Source organism: Monopterus albus, unplaced genomic scaffold (assembly GCF_001952655.1).
Source record: "Monopterus albus unplaced genomic scaffold, M_albus_1.0 scaffold8.1, whole genome shotgun sequence".
Lineage (NCBI taxonomy): Eukaryota > Metazoa > Chordata > Actinopteri > Synbranchiformes > Synbranchidae > Monopterus > Monopterus albus.
The window spans coordinates 3,581,341-3,601,196 of record NW_018127888.1 but is presented as its reverse complement, the minus strand read 5'-3'; the positions used below and the strand labels follow the sequence as shown (position 1 = coordinate 3,601,196).

Sequence of the window (19,856 nt, the reverse complement as noted above, 5' to 3'; positions counted from 1 at the left end):
GAGGACGCCCCGGAGAAGACACCGGACACGCTGGAGGGACTATGTCTCTCGGCTGGCCTGGGAACGCCTCAGCATTCCCGCGGAGGAGCTGGAGGAAGTGTCTGGAGAGAGGGAAGTCTGGGCATCTTTGCTTAGACTGCAACCCCCACAACCCGGTCCCAGATAAGCGGAGGAAAATGGATGGATGGATGCATCAAGAAGTCACCAAACTTATGTTATGTTTTTACTGGTCAGCTAGAGTGCAGTTTATTGAACCTTTTAATCTGAAAACAGCTACCTTCTGTTGCTGGAAATGATTGAGCAGAATCTGTGGGCTGCCAAAGCACAACACTGAGCTAAAATAACTAAAAAGCTCCAAAGAGCTCAGGGAAACTAGAGTTGGTTGTAATCTTCTGTGAGTTTGTTAGTTTGTAAAGTGATTACAGCTTTAATTTCCATTAATGTGATCATTCTAAACCTCTAAATCCAACTAGAACATTCAACATTGGTACACGAAAAGATCTCTCCACCTGGTGACTTCCCACACGAGCACACAGCTGCTGTCACCGTGCGGATGCCCCACCTGCCCATCACCGCGACAACAAAGACAGCTGAAATCAAGGGCTCTCCCGACTCTCCCAGCAGTCCGCTCGGTTCTCGGTCCTTTCCTGTTTCTGAGGACTCACCTCCTGGTCAATCAGCCACTAGCACCAACCAGTCTCAACCAACAGAGGAGCCTCCAGTTCAACCAGGTAGCTGACTGTGTCGCTTTGTCCAGTCTGTCTGGGTGCTTTTTCCTGAATGCAAAAGGAATGCAGAATAATTAAGTTGTTTTGGAAAATCTTAGTTTCTTATTTCACAATTTCCTTTTTTCTTGTTGTGGTTAGTATCTTCTGTGAAGACATGGACCCCTACACCTATCAGAGCCCTGGGATCCCCTCGCCTTCTTGGTGAAACACACAGACATACGTACATCTTGATATCCTAATTGAGACTGCAGTGTTGTGGATATGATTTACTCTGAGTGTTTGTCTTTTGCAGAGAAGGCAAATTTAGTTCCTACTAAGTCTGTGACCTACTCTGGGCTACAGCAGCATGACAGGTGAGTGTAACGTGATTGAGAATGACATCATATAGGACAGGCCAGATATGTTTTCTTATGTTTTTTTTTTCTGTGCTCCCATCCCGCAGAGATGCTGATGTAAACAGCGGCAGGTCTTTTGGGCAGATAGGAGAGAGAAAGCGAGAATTACAGAGGTCACAGACCCTGCCTCGTAACATTGGTGCTCAGGCTCGTCGATCGATCTTTGAAAGACTGGACTCTGAAGCAAGTAACAGGTAAATGCAGTTAATGCTGTGTTTAGATCACTATAGATACAACTGCATCTATGTTGCCTCTCTTCCAACCCCTTCTCTTTCTGTCCAGCCTTCCCAAAACAGTGGACTCTAAACCCAAACTGAAGCGATCTCAGAGTTTTGGGGTGTCCAGCGCCAGTAGCATCAAACAAGTCCTTCTTGAGTGGTGCCGTTCCAAGACCATAGGCTACCAGGTAAAATACCCAGTTGTATTTACATTAATTTCAGAGCCAATCCCAGGCAACAGTGGCTGAGGGGTGGGTACACCCTGGACAGTTTACCACAGGGCTTACACATAGACACAGACAACCACTCACACATACCTTCACCCCTATGGGTAATTTAGAATTGCCAGTAGTCTAATCTGCATGCCTTTGAACTGTGAATAAGCTGGAGTACCCAGAGAAGACCCACACAGGCAAACTCCACACAGACAGTGATGGAAATGATCATAGCTTCTGCTGACCTTTCATAAAGCTGTACCCTGCCAGCACACAGCACTGTGTGCATGTGTGTTATGGACTTGAGCAGGGTGAAGATGTTTAGATCATGGCTGAGTACACCGTCACGCTGCTGCACTCCAGTTTCCTTTTCTTCACCGCAGCTTGTGCCAACTTCTCCATGTGGTGCTGGTTATAGTCAAACCAGGCAAGGCCAGGACTCTTATAAGCCGGGAGCAAACATTCATGTACAAACACATGAGAGAGAGATGTTCATCTGATGACTCTACATGCTGCATTTCACTCATTCAGAAACCAGACTAATAATGACCATCTTTGAAATTGTTTGATTTCACAAGCATGTAATAGACCAAAAGCAGGAGAGGAGGGGAAAATCTGTTTTATCCATCATAATTATAGGCTAGACAGTGAGTGAAGAGATTCTTTTATGAAGCTACAATGAGCTGACAATCAAGTTCTTTTACCTCCATCTTTCTTTCAGCTCGTACTACTTTCCCCCAGGCACTCAGAGGCCTGAAATGACACATTACCACTCACTGAAACACACATGTGCCACATCATCACCAAATCTTTATTTTTGTTTCTCTGCAGAACATCGACATCCAGAACTTCTCCTCTAGTTGGAGCGATGGGATGGCCTTCTGTGCTCTAGTCCACTCCTTCTTCCCCACTGAGTTTGACTACACCTCCCTCTCGCCAGAAAATCGCAAACACAACTTTGAGTTGGCCTTTGGAACCGCAGAGTGAGTGACAGTACCATCAAAATATAAAAGCAATGTAGATTTTTAGAAGTGGCCAGTTTTCCCAAGATGATAAATTTCTTAGTTGGGAATCAGTTGTGGTTTCAGGAATTTGTTGAATTGACTTGAAAGTCTTTACTGTGGCTGAATGCCTCTCGATTTTTCTTTGATGCTTTTACTTTATAGGCCTCTGAAATTACTGTTTTGCATGAGAGAGCAAAATACACACATTTATATTCCTGCCTATCCTTTGTCACCATGCTTTCTTATTGTGTTCAGTGAAAGGTGTGCATTCCTTTAGCCTGACTACATCATGTCACAGAGCATGATTTATTGTCTTCTCAAACCTCCTGCATACTAGAAATGTGATATGACACAGGCCTACAGCCTGGATATGCACATACTACATTTCAGGGCTTCAAGTTACCACTTGATTTAGTCATGTGTTTTTCTTTGACTGATAACACTGCTGCCAAATTTGACTGAGAAACTTGGTCACAGAATCAGTTCTTCATATACAGCGGCAGGTGTAACACAGCACATATGAATGATTAAATACAAAGTCATTATTTACCTCCTCAAAGCATATTTGTTAGAAAGTAAAGGATCACAGTCAGTATTTTAAGCAGAACTATTTTGTAGACCACTTAATAGAGCAAAAAAAAAAAAAAACAGTTTCAGGTTTTTTTTTTAGCCTGACAGCAGTTTTAACTTTTCAAAATGCCAAATCCTGTTTTGGGTGAGTTCTGTTTGAAACATGTTCATGCATCTGAAAACCTTTCTTACTGACCTATGTGTTTCTGTGTGTTTCCAGGGTGAAGGCAGGCTGCGATCGGTTGATCGAGGTGGATGACATGATGATCATGGGTCGTAAACCAGACCCTATGTGTGTCTTCACTTACGTCCAGTCCCTCTACAACCACCTGCGCAAGTTTGAGTGAAACACAAACACTGCAGATCTAAATTTCTGCACCATTATAGACTCTTAGGCTCAGGCTTTTTCACCATGAGATATTCAGCGGTAGGATGCTCTTCATCCTCTGTACCCAACTTTGAGGTCAAGAGCTGGCCTGAGAACATTTTAACAAGACAATGCTGCCCCCAGGTGGTGGGCCACATGCTGCAGGACAAGTGCTCACAGCTCAGATGCTGACTCATGAAGAGGACACTTTATGTGTGTGTACAATCCCATGTTGTTAACACCAGTGAAGAAAATGGATTTACACACTAATGCAACTGTTTTTTCTGTGTGTGTGTGTGTGTGTGTGTGTGTGTGTGTGGTTGCAATACTGAGATATTGTGCAGAGAGTGCAACTAACACTGTGCTGTATAACACCACACATATATAAAAGTGAGTGTCTATATTGCGCAAATGGAAAAGAGGTACATTTCACAAATGTCACTGAAAACCTCGACTGTAGGCATTAGTTTGTGATGAAGCAAAACACACTGTGGGGAAAAATAAATGACAAAATATATATATGTATATAGGAAATGAATCAATGTGACGTGTAAAATGAAACGTTTTGCTGAGTGATCTTTGCATTCACATGTGCTGTGATATCGTGTTACAGAGATGATATTAAGATTTGAGAAATGAAATCAATAAACTGTACTGTTTGCACATAAATATAGGCATTGTAGTTCTTACAGATTATCAGTTATTCTGCATGATCTGTGCCTATACGCACAACGTCATATCCATGAAAACAGCTCTGCCCAGTCCTCTGTGTAACCGGGGATTAGAGGCAGAGGTGGGAAACACCTGGATTTACTGGGTGACGGGTGTCGGGGGTGTCCCATCTTATCCACGTATAAGAAGAGGTCAGCTGTCAGCAGCGGTAGACGTGCGTGTCTCTGTGTGGAGTCATGGCTCTGTTCGTGGACTCGGACTTCTCTTTACTCAAGCAAAACCAGCAGAAAGACTTGGGGGATTTTAAGGCGCTATTTGGGGAAGGCGATAACTGTCAAGGTGAGTTAGAAATGAGTCTTATTTATGCGATTGATCGATTTAAATATTTGTTTCTACATCAGTCAAGAAACCAGGAGAAGTGTAAATTTGTCATTGATCACGATGAAGCTCTTTTTCATGACAATAATTTCCTCTTGGGGCCTAAATTTGATCAGTGGGCCTTTGGCCTTTTTTTTTTTATCAATAAAGAGTGGTCAGCCAAAAAAAGAACAACGGAAATTAAAACGGCAGAATGATCTATAACGATAACAACAACAACAACAATACCGTTAAACAAGCGCGTGAGTTGTAGGTAATATGACCCGGTGTACACAAAATAGTCCTAATTATTTTAGAATATAAAATTAATCTAAATTGCTCTAAAATGCATTCGTACACATTTAAAAAGCCATTTCAGTTTAACGGTCTCCAAAATGTTGACTAAAACACAGTTTCATAAATGCTTTAAAACATTTTCTTCTTGGCAAACGACCGTCCATTTCGTTCCCTCTCTCTTATATTTTAATGTACTGCCGGCTATTTGATTTCATTGTATCTGTTTCATGTCCTTCCATCCCTGTCCATTAAGATGTCCTTAGTGGGAGCGCAGTGTCTTCTCCGGACAGAGCCGCTGGTTTGATGGACGGTCAGAGGAAAAGGAAGAGGACCATCTTCAGCCGAGCCCAGCTGTCGGAGCTGGAGCAGGCCTTTGCTGTTACCCCGTACCCGGACATCACCCTGAGGGAGAGACTGGCCGCGCACACGCACCTGCCAGAGAGCAAGATACAGGTCAGTGCTGCTCAGGGCGCGTGCACACACGTTTTCTGTTTCTGTAGCCCCCAGCTACAGGTACGTTATTGCAGATTTAAAAATATATATTTGCTGTTTTTGGTGATCAAAACTACAAAACATAAGAATGGTTTCTGCTACATTCAAAGTGGTCGTCCTGCACAGAGGTGTGGTGACGACCAGACATACAATAAAAAAAGTCCTGCCATCTTCCACAGGTGTGGTTCCAAAACAGAAGAGCCAGAAGTATAAAGAATGGTAGCCTCCTTAAGTCCACAAAGCCTGTCCTAGGAGCTAAAGGGGCTGTGGAGCCCTCTCCTGGACTCATGACCTCCACTTTCCCCACCCCAACCACCCTGGAAGACATATTCAGAAAAGAGCTGAACTACCACTGTGAGGATGCTACACAAAATTACTCAGACTGGATCCAAATCTACAGCAACCCAGCATCATCACCTGTAGCATCTTCCTCATTGCTCCACCAGCAGCCAACACTGGGCTTCTCAAAACCTTCAGAGCCCTCCTTCTGGGAGCAGAACCACCATCAGCAGCAGCAGCATTTGGGATCAGCACTCCCCAGTTTTCTTCCCGGTTCACTTTCTCAGCCCATTACCAGGCAGCCTCCCCACCCTGCTTCATCCTGCTCATACCAGGCCTTTAGGAACTTCAAACCCCAGAGCTTGACTCCAACCAGGACTCATCAAGCTGTGTACGGAGGCAGTGCTGCAGGTGGAGGTCAAGGCTCTGTGGACCAGGTAGTCCCTTCCCACCCTCAGCCAGTGCATTGGGAGGTAACTCAGGGCCAAGGACATCACCAATATCATTACCGCCACCACCCACAAATGGGACCTCAAACCTCCATGGGATATATCTCAGACCTGATCTACAACGCAGCTATTGTCACCAACTTCCTGGAATTCTCATGACTCTGAATGTAAAGGATTAGCTGTTAAAAGTGTTAAAAGTGGATACTGTTGCAGCTCCCATTTCTGTCACATTTCACTTTCTGGGTCTAAATCTGATCTTAGTCATTCAGGAGCTGATTGTACCTCAAAACAAACATCTAATGTACTGAGTTGTAGAGTTTTGTTGTTGGATTATCCTTTTTATGTTTTGTGTTTTTGTAGCATATTACCTTACAGACAGGTAAGGTAATCAATATAATTTGTTACTTATTAGTTTCTTTGTAAAGTAGATTTGTTTTATTGTAATTGTTTGACTGAATGATCTTGTGAATGCTGCCATCATGGCCAGGGCACCAAGGAAGAAGAGCTTAATAACCTCAGCGGGACTGCCCTTGGATAAATATTGGTTAAATAAAAAAATTTAAATGATTATTTTTGGCTAACTATTTCAACTGTTTATCTATTACTTTTATCTACATTTAACTTTTACTTTTAGCTAATTGTTTATTGTTCTCTTTCCTGGGTACAAGTACTGTACATGGTTGTTAATCACTGGACTAGCAGTATAAAGTGGTATGTAAAAGTACCTCAGAATTATTGTTAAACACATTCTTAAGTAAATACTTACTTTCAAGTATATACATTTGTTTCCCTTGTTGTTGCCTAGAGGCAACAACAGTGTCTGAGTGATAATTTTTTGACGACCCTCAATATTATTAAACATAACTCAAGCATCCATCCATCCATTATCTGTACTGCTTATTCCTAAATAGGGTCACAGGGGGCTGGAGCCAATCCCAGTTGACACTGGGTGAGAGGCGGGATCCACCCTGGACAGGTCACCAGTCTATCACAGGGCTGACGTGTAGACACACAACCACAAACACTCACATTCACTCAGCCAATCCCAGTTGACACTGGGTGAGAGGCGGGATCCACCCTGGACAGGTCACCAAGGAAGCTGGAGTACCTGGAGAGAACCCACACAGGCACATGCAAACTCCGCACAGAAAGCACTCGAGGCGGCCCAGGCTCGAACCCAGACAGCGCTAACCACTGCTACATCAAGCCACCCATAACTCAAGTAGCATATGGTTAATTGAAAAGGTCAAGAGCCATGCATGCAGCTCAGGACCTGTTCCTTATGTTTGAGACTCATTTTGAGAACTTAACGTCAGTAAATAACTGACTAATAGTCAGCAACATGTCACCCACCAACTCGCTTCCTCGTTGGAAACACTGTTGTACACGACATGGATCCTTCAAACAGATGCCAGCTCCTGATTTCTACTGTAAGCTGAACTCTGGCATGTTTAATGCTGCAACCTCATGAGTATTATCTTTCAAAACATCCTGATTAAAATGATTCATTGTGGGGAAGATACCATGACAGGAACAATTCTTTTCTAAGCCAAAATATATTTTTTCATATCTCTCTGCATTATAAGTACCACAGAGGTTTGATGGGCAGAAGGAAGAAAAAGGCATAGAAAATAAGAACTAAATTAAAGTCAGAGCTCAGGGTCTATCAGCTTACTGGCTGTGTAATTCTGCCTGGATTTAAGTTCTGAAATATTACATGAGAGGTATAATACAGAGGTAAATATGACAGACAACAGTGCCCAATGTTCGTCCAGTGCTGGACAGAGACCTCTGCATATCATAATCATCTTTAATACCAAATAATCTTTCAATCAAACTTTAATCCGGGTGTCAAATCTCTAATCTTAGGTCTCAGATCTTTTTTTGTATTCCAGATGTAGTTACAGCTTTTAATCTTTCCACTGATATTACAGGATCTGACAAGAGGAGGATGGGATAGTTTACAAAAAATATGAAAAGAGCCCAGAGCAAACAGATCATCTATGCTGTATTAGAACTGTTTAGAAATAAGATCCATGGTGTTAGTGCTCTTAGGATGTTAAGTCTTTTATCATAGCCGCTGCACCCCTGGTGCACAATAATCACTTGTTTTTCATGTGTTGCTTTGGCTCTATAATTCACTTCAAACCAGATACAGTAAGCACAGATCAGAAGACAATTATTACCACATCTGTCAGGTGGAGATGGATGCTAAAATAATTCAGCAACATTTTGGTAAATATTAATACTGACTGATGCCACAGCTAGTAGGTTATTCAAAACAAGGGCAACTAGAGAAAAGTAAAACAACATGACAAAATAACAACAGAAATGATTGATAACTGGACTAAAGGCTTTGTTGACTTCATGCAATTTGTTGACAATGAGAAAAACTTGGAACCACAGCAGCCTCATCCATTAAATGCTCGACTACATCTACACTTACTAAACCATTCATACGTCTTGTAGCTCACACTCTAAACCACAGTAACTTGCGCTGAGATGCTATTTAAATATGACCACATTCCTGTCTTATCAAACTCTGTCTTCACAACAGTATTCCCGTATCTCCTGAATAAACATCTTTTAAGTGCAGGCATGGAAAATGTACTTTCTAAGACAAGGTACTGCTTACCGTTGTGCTGGTAAATTTACTGAAAACAAAAATTACACCTGAGAAGAGAGAAAAAAATGTTGGAGGAAGAAAAAAGGTTAAACTTTAACAGAAATCTAAAATGCAAAATAACTAAATAAATAAAAAAACATCATTCATATTTTGATTGAATTAAAAATGTCTGGAGAGGTGGAATGATTAGATAAAGCAGTAGTATGTTATAAAATTAATTCATTTTGAACCTATGTGCTTTCTCATAACATTCCAGCTTGTGTTCAGTGGTCCTACTGTCATAAATTTGGAAATTCTTAGTAATCTTATGCAGATACATACATTGTCCCTTCAAATAAAAATCTCAAAGTTGACAAAGTTCTCATTACAGAACGAGGAGGTCTGTTTTGATTCTGCAGGCTTGCTGAGGTTGTCTAACTTCTGCTTTGAGGGTCGCTAAAGTTTGTTGGTTTCGATTCCAGTATGAACGTTTCCTTCAGCATAACTGCTAAGGTTCTCCTATTTCTCCCTCCATGGTCCGGACCAGGACGTAAAGCTCAGCAAGGCCGACTACAGATGCAGCGATCACAGCTGATATCACTCGCTGGACAACAAAGAAGAAACAAATAAACAAAGACAAAGTTAGGTATCTCACATACAGCTTCATGGGGATTTACATCTTTAACACTGGAACTTGTTTGCTTATGTTGTAAATGGTTTCAATGACATACAAATGAACAAAATAACAAAAGCACCATTCAGTATACTGCAATCCAAAGATTATATCAACGCCTCTATGACTCAGTGCTGACATTATTATAAAGGTGCAATTTATTACATGGCCGTTTTATTAGACTTCACAGGATTAAACTGGTAACAAAGCGGCATCTCAACGTGCACTACAGTCAAAGGTTTGGACACACTTTCCCATTCAATTCAGTGGGAAAGTGTTTACAATCTTTTGACTGGTAGCGTAGATAAAATGAAATGTTCGCTTACTGCTGCGGTCTCAGTGAACAGATATTGACTACCCATGTAGGAACAGGCAAAAGTTGCCACCACTGTAACCAGGAAGTTGAATATGGTGACCACCACAGCTTTGACAGATCGTACTGGAGAAAGAGAGGGGAAAACAAGTTCGCTGTCAATGTGATGCAACAAAGTTCAGCTTCTGTTTCCTGGGATTTTGATAGTCTGGCAAACCAAGGACACTAAATAAATGTAGATGATGTTAAATTTGTACAGGTGACTAACCTTGCCGTCCAAAATCTGCTAGTGTTCCATTCCGGTTGATTTCCTAAAGTCAAAGAAAGAGATTTATTACACAGTAAAACATGGGCAAATATTTACTGTGGTTGGCAGGAAACCTGGGCTGCCACAAATAACAGAACTGCACGTTCCTCTGGAATGTAGTCAGGGTATGCTCCTTCATCAAACTCTACATACGACAGTTCCCCTAACTGCACCCACATTTCCCTCACATGCGCATTTCCCTTGAGTTTAAGTCCTGCCCATGAAAGATGCAAGGATAAACTGTGAGGAGAGAGGAACTGAGGAAACATATTTTAACTGACATGAGACATCCTTTTCTCTGAGCCTTATGTGAAATGTTCAATCACAAACAGGTTTCCAATAACAGACTTCCATGATGGATATTCTTGTGTATCCTCGGTTATAGCTCCTCCAGGCAGCCTCATTACTCCTCGCTGCTCTCTCCTAAGAGCAGAAATAAAAGTTCTGGGACATCCTTTATCACGGTGGACCGGAATGACCTCCAGGTCGAGCAAAAATTGAGGAACAATAAAATAAGGGAATCGGGATTCACCATGACTTGCTTTGAATGGCTTTGTGCTGCTGTGATCTTGAATATCCTCACAGTGTTATTAGCTCAAGAAATGTAATTATGTGTATCTTAATCTGAAACAGTGGCATTAATAAAAACCTGTGAAATAAAGCGACTTCTGGTACCTGTCCCTATAATGAAAAATACAATAGCTCATATTTTCTTGTTTTAAGGCTGTAGTAGGGGTCGCACATGATTAAAAAATAGACGAGCTTTTATAGTGCAGTCAAGACAGTGATAATACTTCTACACACATAATACATTGTATATCTATTTGTTTCTCATAGACTAGCCCATAGGGATGCTTGCAAGATGTTTTACCTGAGCATTGACATTACGTGTGATCCTGTTGTACTCCTCATTGGCTAGTTTGGCTTTGATCTTCTCCAGTCGTGTAACTAGCTCTGGGTTCTGCAGTAAAACAAAAACATCTCATTTTAGTTTTACCTGTTTCCAGCTGTGTACCTGATGACACTGGACTTGTTTTTATCTTAAGCTATTTTACTTTCACTCTCATGTGTTTAATTGCAGGATAATACAACACTCATATCATATGAGTAACAGTTTGAACATGGATTATACAGTTAAATGTGACAACATTTAAATGTTTTTGCATTAGGATTTTTTTTAGACGTCATCATAATGTCATGTGTTTATTGAGTACTACAATACAATTAAGATTACAACTACATTAATATTTTACAGCATTTTACAAATAAAAAGTCAAAATGTTAAGGTGGACCATGCACCTCCCAAAAATCTTTCGGACACGGGCCAAACGAAAAATACTAATAGAAAAGATATAAAGCCTACTTGTTTTAAATAACTAATTATTATTTACATTTGGGAATGTAGCTGTTTTAAAGCCTCAAAACTGAAGTAGATGCTTTTTCCCAGTTGGCATGAAGCTCGTCTCTCTCTTGCTTCTTACATGCTGTGAATGCAGCATAACACCAAGCGATGAGTTGGAGGTTAACAGACATAACATGAGAAACTTGCATAACTTCACTTACTCTAGGAGGCTTTACAACTTCAGGCAGGTGCAGGACGCTGTCCTCCAACAACTCATGCAGGTAGAAAGGATGCCCTGGAGAAAAACAGATATGAGAAAATGTTACATTGCATTTTAACAACACATATCTCTGGCATGGCTACAGCTTAAATGATTAAACACTGCACTTAAGTGACACAATTATAAAACTGCTGGAAAATAACAATGAGTGTTTCACATAATTCACACCCAGTTTTAATGATTTTCTTTAATCGGAAACGTTTAACCAACTTCCATTAAGGTCAAATACTCAAAATGTTAGTAAATATTTTATTATTACACTTAATGTCTAAACATTAACATAGTTGTGTGTACAATTAAACTGCGGCTAAACTGGACCACAAGCACCTACTCCACTTGACCTTTAGAAAACATTACCATTAGCTACCTTATTGAAACATGTGAAACACCACATTACCTTCTTCTTGAAGGTATTTCTTGAGTTTTCTCGCTGTACTGAAGGGCAGGGTCGTTGGTTCTGGGTTTTCAAGAATTTTCTCCAGTTCTTCTCTCAGTCGTCGAGGCAGAGATGACACTGTCTTTTCCAATAACTCTGTCACCTTACTTCTGAATTTATCTCCGACGACAAATGACGAGGCCATGGTTTTATTCCAAATGTCTCAGACGAGGAAGTCTGGTTTTATGCGATGTAGCTATCTAAACACAACTATTTACAGACTTGTTCACAGTGAAACAAGACCTGCCAATGTATATATGCTATCAAGGAAAGGGGCCAAAACATTTAAATCTGTTTTAAGTAGGTAGTCATTGAAATTTAGTGTTTAACAGCTAACAAGAGCACTAAGTAGGCCGCCATATTGTTTACCTTGTGACACGATGACGTATTAGCTCACATGGCCAACTTTGCAAAATATATTATTTCAATTCTGCATTTTAAAACCGTCTAGAACGTAATAATTTTTGTAAAATATTAATCTTTATTGATACAATAATGTTTTGTTACATGTTGAATTTAATGTTTCTACAGCTCACACGTGCTCGTTTGATGCCTTCACGGATTCCCCCTAAGATCCGAAAGGCAAAACTACAGGACTGTCAATCTGAATATGCATTAATGTTTTGATGAAAAGCAACAAACGAACGCACCAACAAACAAAGAAACAAAGAAAGAAACACATATATGCATGCGTACGTACATTGCGTATACATTTAAACAAAAGTACTGTCTGTAACTCGTTGTTTCACTTATAGTCCACACAACATAGCAACACTTTAGAACTTCAACCAAGTTGCTATCTTAATTTTAGATTATTGTCTGACTTTCTTTTTACACTAAAGGGATTAAAAAACGAAATTTTAAACTCTTAAGTTCTCATAATTACGATTCTGCAGCAGTCACATGAAAGCGGCATCAGTATCTTGCTGTACATATCCATGTGAACGTGCGAGGCCAGGAAAGATGGCGGTTTGTGCGTTACGCCGAGGTTTGCTGAGCACTGTCAGTAAATACAACAAGAAACACACACAGAGAATACTGAGTGCCATTGACACCACCAGCAGGTTTGAGGTGTACAGACTGCGATTACTATGCCGAGCCTGCGGACTGTCCGCCGGCGGCCAGCAGAGGAGGTTAATGTCGTCACGGTAAGAGACGCTGCCAGTGTCCTCTTCTGTCAATGCTAACATGCTAAAGACTTTAGTTAAGGTCTCCAAGATGGCACCCATAAAAACAGTGGCCACGTTGTTGTTGTGGGGACAGATGTCCAGAGGTGGAGCCTGCATTGTAAGATGTCGTGCAATTATGAGCTGACGATTAGGAGCAGAAAATTAGTAAAGTACGCTTGTTCTCTGCTGCTCTTTAGCTAGCATGGTGCTGTAACTAGCCAGCGTGGGTTGCGAAATACTGTGGGACAGTCTCCAACTTGCTGACTCAATACATTTTAATTTAAATCACAGGTATGAAAAGCAAAACACCCACTGTGGACGACTTGTATAATCATTTGCCACATAAGTGGTAATAACATTATTTGTATTTACATGCTGCCACTATAGCTTCAACTAATTATAACTGTTAGATTCAAATTAATAGATTTCAGAGTTAAACGCCTCTGAAACCTGCAGTGGCACAGATCCTCTGGTTAGGATTGTGGAAATGTTAATCTTTCTGTCAGAATTTACCAGTTTTACCCATCTGGCTTGCTTGGAGTTTGTTAAGTGGTATTTAAAGGAGGAGAAGATTCTCTGGTCTGATGAGACAAAACCGGATCCCTGTAGGGAGGTCTGATTATGGCAGTTCATAGATGTTTTCCCTTTAGTCTGATGCAGCTTGAGAGTATCTGCCAGTAAGAATGGGATAAACTGATCTTCAGATCTTATAAGGACCTAATCAAGAACACTCAAAGCTTTAACTGATGACAAAAGGACTTCTACAGTGCACTCAGCTAAGGGTTCTGCTGCCTGCCAGTGACCTACCTTCACCCCTCCAGGACAAGAGGGAAAGGGTGAAGTGATATAGATAGTTCTGTAATTATTGGCAGAGTGAGTTGTTGGCTGAGGCGTGTTCCAGAGGTTGCAATAGGTTGGCTATATTTAGGACTGGTTCTCTGTGACCATAGTGTATTGACATTTCTCAGATTGTTCCTGCGGTAGGGAACACACTGCTGGAGAGCTGCTGTGGCCCTGATGCTCAGATCTTTAGGATGCATTGAAAGTGTTAATTTAAAATCACTTTACAAACTATTCCATGTGTTTGGAGTAGCACACTGTGATTATTTAACATCCTATAAACGCATATGTAGAATAATATAATGCTGCATTCAGGACATGTTGGAGCTCTTGGTCCTTTTCAGATGAAATGCAGTAAGACAGAAATCCAAGAAGGACAACTGTATGCTCTGTCATGTTCATTCAACATGTTTACAAGCCTCAGAGAAACCTCTGCAGGATTTTAGCTGTGCAATGGAGCAGTGTTTTCATGAGCAGGTCTCCATTTTATTGGTGTTGTGCATTCACACCAGGATACACATGCGGGCAGTGCAATACTCTCACTTCTCATTCTGCTGATGTTGGGAGTTATGCACCAATCAGCACAGTAAACAGACTGCTAGCAAGGAAATATGGATGTGAAAGACGCACAATAGTAAATATTCTGATAAAATAAACTTTCCAGATGTTTTATGAGCAAGGAAACACATTCAACATGAAAACACAGAATCAAAGCAGAACACCCATGATACTAAAGTGAGCTGAAACCAACCTGCTGTGTAACGTTAAATCCCCTTGTCCATGTATCCACCTAATTAATCCCCACTCTTCATCTCTGTTGTGAAGAGTAGCCTTGCAGGGACCTCAGAAGTAGCTGTTGTTACCAGTTGCAATATGAACTGTATGTCTGTGTGTGTTTGACATCCAACAAGTGATGTTTTATTAACTCTGGTTAAATCTGTGATTGATATTGCAACTGAAGGAAAGCAGCAGGATTTTCCTTCCTGTAGAGATGAATCATCTTTATTTCCTGTTGTGGTTCCTCAGGGACTTTCAGGTTGTTTGCATTTGTCCATATATGATGTTGTTTTGATCCCATCCTCATGTTTGTACACTGTGTAGACCAATATGTTACTGTTCCTTTGCTTTTGTTTTGATGTCTAAAGGGTCCGGTGTGTAATGGTGTTTGCCTGTATTTGGCAGGAACAGGGCTGAAGGGAAGATTTTGGAGACAGTGGGAGTGTTTGAGGCTGTGAAGCAACATGGCAAATATGAAACCGGGCAGGTAAGATTCTCACACGCACATTAAGGCACATGGTTAGTCTAGCTGAAGTGCATTCTCCCTCATTAGCAAAAAATTTAGGTGAATTTAAGACTCATTTTTTGACATTACCAAGTCATCCTCTCCACTGTGTGGTGCTCTCTTATATTGTTGTGAAAACGCATTTGCCTGATGCTGTCAAGTGACTTTATTCCCATCTAATTTATGCTTCATTAAACCTCCTGCTTATATATTCTTACATCAACTTAACCCTTTTCTCCCTGCTGCTGTGCTCTCCTCAGCTGTTTCTCCACAGTGTGTTTGGCTACAGAGGCATTGTCTTGTTTCCCTGGCATGCCCGACTTTATGACAGAGACATCACCCCTCCTATGTCTGACAGGTAAACCTCCATCTCTGGCTGCCGACTGCACTATTATCGGTTTAGTTTGTCGGTGAGACTTTTGTACCTGAGATCTGTTGTATCTTACTTTCTCTCTTCAGTAAACCTGAGCCCCCAGGAGCACATGGGTCCAAGGAGGTGAAGGGGAAGACTCACACCTACTACCAAGTCCTGATTGACACCAGGGACTGTCCTCACATAGTAAGTTACTGTATGTTTTACCTTTAGGACCACCAACTGCTACCTTACATATGTCTTTATTGCCCCTAGAGATACTGTATATTAAAGAGCCCTTGGCATGCTTTTCTGACTTATCTACAATGTTAAATCAGCAGATCAACACTGGATTCCTGCATTATGCCGTTATGTTTAAAGCATTACACGTCTCTTTTCATCGGTACATATACTGTTGTTTACCTATCTATGGAGGATAAATTCAAATTAATTAATGCTGTGGCAGTTCATCGTGCTGTTCACTTTCATATTCTGGCTTTAACACGTCAGATAGGATCAGAGGTATTGTCTTTGTCGAAAACTTAGCTCATGTGTCAGTCTTTTTGTTTTATGTGTTGTCATAGCTTCCTAACTGGCAACAAGAGTGGTGCATGCTCACAAACTATCCTCTTGTTTTCAGGAGGAGGTTCTTCTTGTGATACTGAGTTGTATTGTTCTGAAATAATCACAGATTGTTTGGAAGTTTGATGAATGCAAAGCTAATCTAGAGATACCCAAGTTAAAAAATTAAATGGCTGTGAACGAGCATGCCATGGGCTCTTTAAAGCAAGCGGACATGGTGTGTTTTTTTATTTTTATTTTTTGATTGTGTACAATATGTTAACTCACACTATACAGCCCTCCTGCACGGCCTGAATCACATCCTGGCACAATGCAGGTGCTCACAATGTATGTGTAAACAGAGCCACTAATGTGTGTTCACTAACAATTCCAATAAATTGGAAAACTTTAGTGACAAAGCACAAAGCCACCATTGTGGTAGAATCTATCTCATTAGTGTGTGTTATGTCTGTCAGTCTCAGAGATCCCAAACAGAGGCAGTGACGTTTCTGGCCAACCATGATGACAGCAGAGCCCTGTACGCCATCCCAGGTATGCATCTGTACACAGACTGCTCAGGATGCCCAGACTTCACTGATACACCACTAACGTGTACCATTAGTGGGGTGATTATGTCTGTTTTCTGATTTATTTCTAATGGAGCTTTCTTGTTAAAGTACAATGTCCAGCTCAGAAACTGGTTTGTCTGTTCCAGTCAGGATCAGATCAGGACAAAACATTCAGATTCTTAGCGTTACATTTGACTGTCAGGCTGAATTTGAATTTGATTCTAGCAGCAGTTCAGCCTCGGTAGAATATAAAACTTCTCATTTGTAATGGTGATAACCGTCTTGTCTTATCCCATGTTACTGTGTATCTTCAGGTTTGGACTATGTGAGCCATGAAGACATTCTGCCCTACAACTCCACAGAGCAGGTCCCCATCCAGCACGAGCTGTTTGAGCGCTTCCTCATGTACAACCCTACCAAAAGTAAACACTCTTCTACAGTCTCCATTTCAGCTTCTAACACCAGTCTTCATGCAAACCTGTAACAATGTCCAGAAATTGACTTCAGTGACTATGCATACACAGTATACATACAGCTATGTACTCTCTATAGCACATAGTGAATGTATTCTTCCAGCTGTTCGTTCAGTGTTTCCTGTGCCACTGGCTGCCACACAACCCCACACTTGGGAAGATGCTCTTTCCATCAAACACTGATCCTTTTTCCTCCTTTTGAAATGTGGTTGCAGGTCAGTTTTCCTCCTGTAGACCCAGTCTGCATAACAGCGCTGCACAGTGGAATGATGCACCCCCACTCCTGTGGCAGCTACACCTTCCTGCAGCTCTGTTGCAGTAATAGGGGTTATGCTTTCCCCTTCTACCCAGCAGACATGGAGTTCAATATGACAATTTTCTTGGCCTTCTAGATCTTGTCTTGATTTTCACTGTTCCCCTCAATTACATTTCAGACAATGGAAATTTCAAGCTGGAAGTGCTATGATATCTTTCTATGCTTTGTGGGCATCAATTGGCTTCATACAGATCTTCCACACAAGTTTAGGTGTTGTTAATTTCCATAACCTAACCGTTGTTGATAGCTGTGGTTGGTGACTGTGTAACCGATTGTTTTTTTGTTTTTTTAGCTACCATCACCACCCACCTGATTCTGTTTCCCTGACAGACATCAAAACATATCTGCTATAGGCATGCATGCAGAAAAGAGAGAAACCACTGGTTTCACTAAACATGTTTTGTCCTCTGCTGTAGCTCCTCCATTCACAGCCAGAGACACCCTGAAGGCATGGCAGGAGAAGAACCACCCCTGGCTGGAGCTCTCAGACGTCCACAGGGAAACCACCGAGAGCATCCGAGTCACTGTCATCCCCTTCTACATGGGCGTGAGGGTAAATGAATGATACTTAAAAAAATACAGATAGATAACAAATTAAAGAGGAAGAACACCTAAAGTGTCTTAGCAAGGTGCTGGTCCATGACAGGCCTCCAGAACAGTTTTCGTGGCCCATGTTATAGGTTCTCCAGGTGTGTGAAAGTCTGCTGGACTGATGACCAGCACTCTTTAAAACACATTTCCACATTTAGTGTTTTGATGATGGTGGTTGTAAGCACCATCTAATGCTAGTCATTCTAAAGTCATTTTCATTCTCATCAGAACATGAAATTAGCCTGTGTCCTGTACGAATCCGTTTACTTTCTTTATTCAGGATTTTCCTACAATTTGTCAGCAGTCTGTACATCTGTCTTCTTTAAGCACATCTTGAACTACGCCAGCTTGAAACCTGTCTACATTGCATTGGTTGTATTTGGGTCTGCCAGTCAAGACTCTAGCCTTTTATATTTTGATTGTGTACAACAAGCCATCTCTAGTCCATTTAAATACTAATGGAAATACTTTCTTGTTCTCAGGAGGCCCAGAACTCCCATGTTTACTGGGTGAGTAGCAGATTTTTGATCTGTGGGGAACATTGTGTGGAATGGCCTAACATGACGGTCACGGTTTGAAATGAGCATCAGCTTGCAGCGGATATACTTCATGATAATTATTAACCTAGCCTGTGCCAGCAGTGTGGTTCACATGTTTATGTGTGTGTGTTGTCTTATGTAGTGGCGATACTGTATCCGTCTGGAGAACATGGGCAATGATGTGGTTCAGCTGAGGGAGAGGCACTGGAGGATCTTCAGTCTGTCAGGAACACTGGAGACGGTCAGAGGACGAGGGGTCGTAGGCAGGGTCAGTATACATGTGTGCATCTAACGGTGTCTGGAGATAGTATCAATGTACCTTTGTTAGCAAGTCAATTATACATACACATACATATATATCTTAGCTTTTATCTCTTTGTGTGTCATCTCAGGAGCCAGTGTTGTCTAAAGAGCAGCCGGCCTTCCAGTACAGCAGCCATGTGTCTCTACAAGCCCCCAGTGGTCATATGTGGTGAATTTGCTCATTCATACATCAGTTTACTGTTGAACATGTCACATGTGCTACATCTTCCAAGTGGTTAACTAACTAGATTTGCTTGTCATGTGATTTTAAGTATTTTCATTGAGCAAAATATTCCTTCATCTTTTTTTCTTTTCTAACCTACTGTCTGAAATATCAGGCTTAGTCACTCGGTGCTGTTATTTGTGTCTAGGGGGACATTTCGTATTGAAAGGACTGATGGCTCCCACTTTGATGTTCGCATTCCTCCTTTCTCCCTGGAGAGCAACAAAGACGACAAAGTGCCTCCCGCTGGCTACACATTCTGAAAGTAGTCACCTCCGACCTGCAGGCCCCAGACATGCTCTGTTCTGGATGTTCCTGGGTTGTCTAGAGTTACCCTTTCTCTGTACCATTTCTTCAGCCTTCAGCGTAGGACTAGCATGAGTCAGGTTATGCAAACAGAAAATACAGTGTTTTCTAGAGCATCCAAATGCAGGCCCACCCATCCCTTCTTTCTGTCAGAGTGCAGTCGGCAGTGTTATGTCATACAAGGTAGCAAATCAATACATCTTCATTCCTCTTGTGTTTGAAGAAACATGCACCAGGGAGGGAAGTTACTGTTGCCAGGCAGAGCTGGACATGTTCCTGATCCAACAGCTAAATATTTACCAGGTGGTTTTTCTGGTGGGAGTACTTCCTGCT

The 19,856-nt window shown here is 41.4% G+C and overlaps 4 protein-coding genes across 5 annotated transcripts in view; 3 read left to right on the top strand and 1 right to left on the bottom strand.

Moving 5' to 3' along the window:
* Positions 1 to 4,108, top strand: part of smtnl (smoothelin, like) — a 22,154-nt gene extending 18,046 nt beyond the window's left edge. The window contains exons 3-9 of the mRNA XM_020586959.1: positions 474 to 731; positions 867 to 929; positions 1,021 to 1,081; positions 1,171 to 1,317; positions 1,406 to 1,529; positions 2,388 to 2,539; positions 3,351 to 4,108. Coding sequence (XP_020442615.1) covers positions 474 to 731; positions 867 to 929; positions 1,021 to 1,081; positions 1,171 to 1,317; positions 1,406 to 1,529; positions 2,388 to 2,539; positions 3,351 to 3,477 — 932 coding nt within the window. The 3' untranslated portion in view covers positions 3,478 to 4,108. The remainder of the gene's footprint in view (positions 1 to 473; positions 732 to 866; positions 930 to 1,020; positions 1,082 to 1,170; positions 1,318 to 1,405; positions 1,530 to 2,387; positions 2,540 to 3,350) is intronic.
* A 198-nt stretch (positions 4,109 to 4,306) lies between these two features.
* On the top strand, positions 4,307 to 6,538 carry sebox (SEBOX homeobox). The gene is made up of 3 exons (XM_020587427.1): positions 4,307 to 4,508; positions 5,077 to 5,276; positions 5,495 to 6,538. The coding sequence occupies exons 1-3, from the start codon at positions 4,406 to 4,408 to the stop codon at positions 6,200 to 6,202; spliced, it is 1,011 nt and encodes a 336-aa protein (XP_020443083.1). The 5' UTR covers positions 4,307 to 4,405; the 3' UTR covers positions 6,203 to 6,538.
* A 1,043-nt stretch (positions 6,539 to 7,581) lies between these two features.
* vma12 (vacuolar ATPase assembly factor VMA12) lies at positions 7,582 to 12,405 on the bottom strand. Its single transcript, XM_020586934.1, has 6 exons — positions 11,961 to 12,405; positions 11,505 to 11,578; positions 10,813 to 10,902; positions 9,903 to 9,945; positions 9,648 to 9,760; positions 7,582 to 9,252 (listed from the first exon to the last, which is right to left on the bottom strand). The coding sequence occupies exons 1-6, from the start codon at positions 12,142 to 12,144 to the stop codon at positions 9,157 to 9,159; spliced, it is 600 nt and encodes a 199-aa protein (XP_020442590.1). The 5' UTR covers positions 12,145 to 12,405; the 3' UTR covers positions 7,582 to 9,156.
* Positions 12,406 to 12,917: 512 nt separating this feature from the next.
* Positions 12,918 to 19,850, top strand: poldip2 (polymerase (DNA-directed), delta interacting protein 2). 2 transcript variants are annotated; one of them, XM_020586923.1, is made up of 11 exons: positions 12,918 to 13,147; positions 15,197 to 15,272; positions 15,551 to 15,648; positions 15,750 to 15,849; positions 16,680 to 16,755; positions 17,087 to 17,194; positions 17,978 to 18,114; positions 18,635 to 18,661; positions 18,834 to 18,959; positions 19,084 to 19,163; positions 19,366 to 19,850. In XM_020586923.1, exons 1-11 carry the CDS (start codon positions 12,963 to 12,965, stop codon positions 19,478 to 19,480), a joined length of 1,128 nt encoding a protein of 375 aa, XP_020442579.1. In that variant the 5' UTR covers positions 12,918 to 12,962; the 3' UTR covers positions 19,481 to 19,850. The 2 variants fall into 2 exon arrangements, with proteins under 2 accessions (XP_020442579.1, XP_020442570.1); XM_020586914.1 differs by having other exon boundaries at positions 15,191 to 15,272.
* Positions 19,851 to 19,856: the final 6 nt, after the last annotated feature.

Coding starts and splice junctions, on each gene's coding strand:
- sebox (XM_020587427.1), top strand. CDS start 4,406: ATGGCTCTGTTCGTGGACTCGGACTTCTCTTTACTCAAGCAAAACCAG. Junction 4,509..5,076: donor GGAAGGCGATAACTGTCAAG/GTGAGTTAGAAA, acceptor CTGTCCATTAAG/ATGTCCTTAGTGGGAGCGCA. Junction 5,277..5,494: donor TGCCAGAGAGCAAGATACAG/GTCAGTGCTGCT, acceptor CATCTTCCACAG/GTGTGGTTCCAAAACAGAAG.
- vma12 (XM_020586934.1), bottom strand. CDS start 12,144: ATGGCCTCGTCATTTGTCGTCGGAGATAAATTCAGAAGTAAGGTGACA. Junction 11,579..11,960: donor GAAATACCTTCAAGAAGAAG/GTAATGTGGTGT, acceptor GTTTTTCTCCAG/GGCATCCTTTCTACCTGCAT. Junction 10,903..11,504: donor AAGTTGTAAAGCCTCCTAGA/GTAAGTGAAGTT, acceptor GTTTTACTGCAG/AACCCAGAGCTAGTTACACG.
- poldip2 (XM_020586914.1), top strand. CDS start 12,963: ATGGCGGTTTGTGCGTTACGCCGAGGTTTGCTGAGCACTGTCAGTAAA. Junction 17,195..17,977: donor CATGTACAACCCTACCAAAA/GTAAACACTCTT, acceptor CCTCTGCTGTAG/CTCCTCCATTCACAGCCAGA. Junction 18,960..19,083: donor GACGAGGGGTCGTAGGCAGG/GTCAGTATACAT, acceptor GTGTCATCTCAG/GAGCCAGTGTTGTCTAAAGA.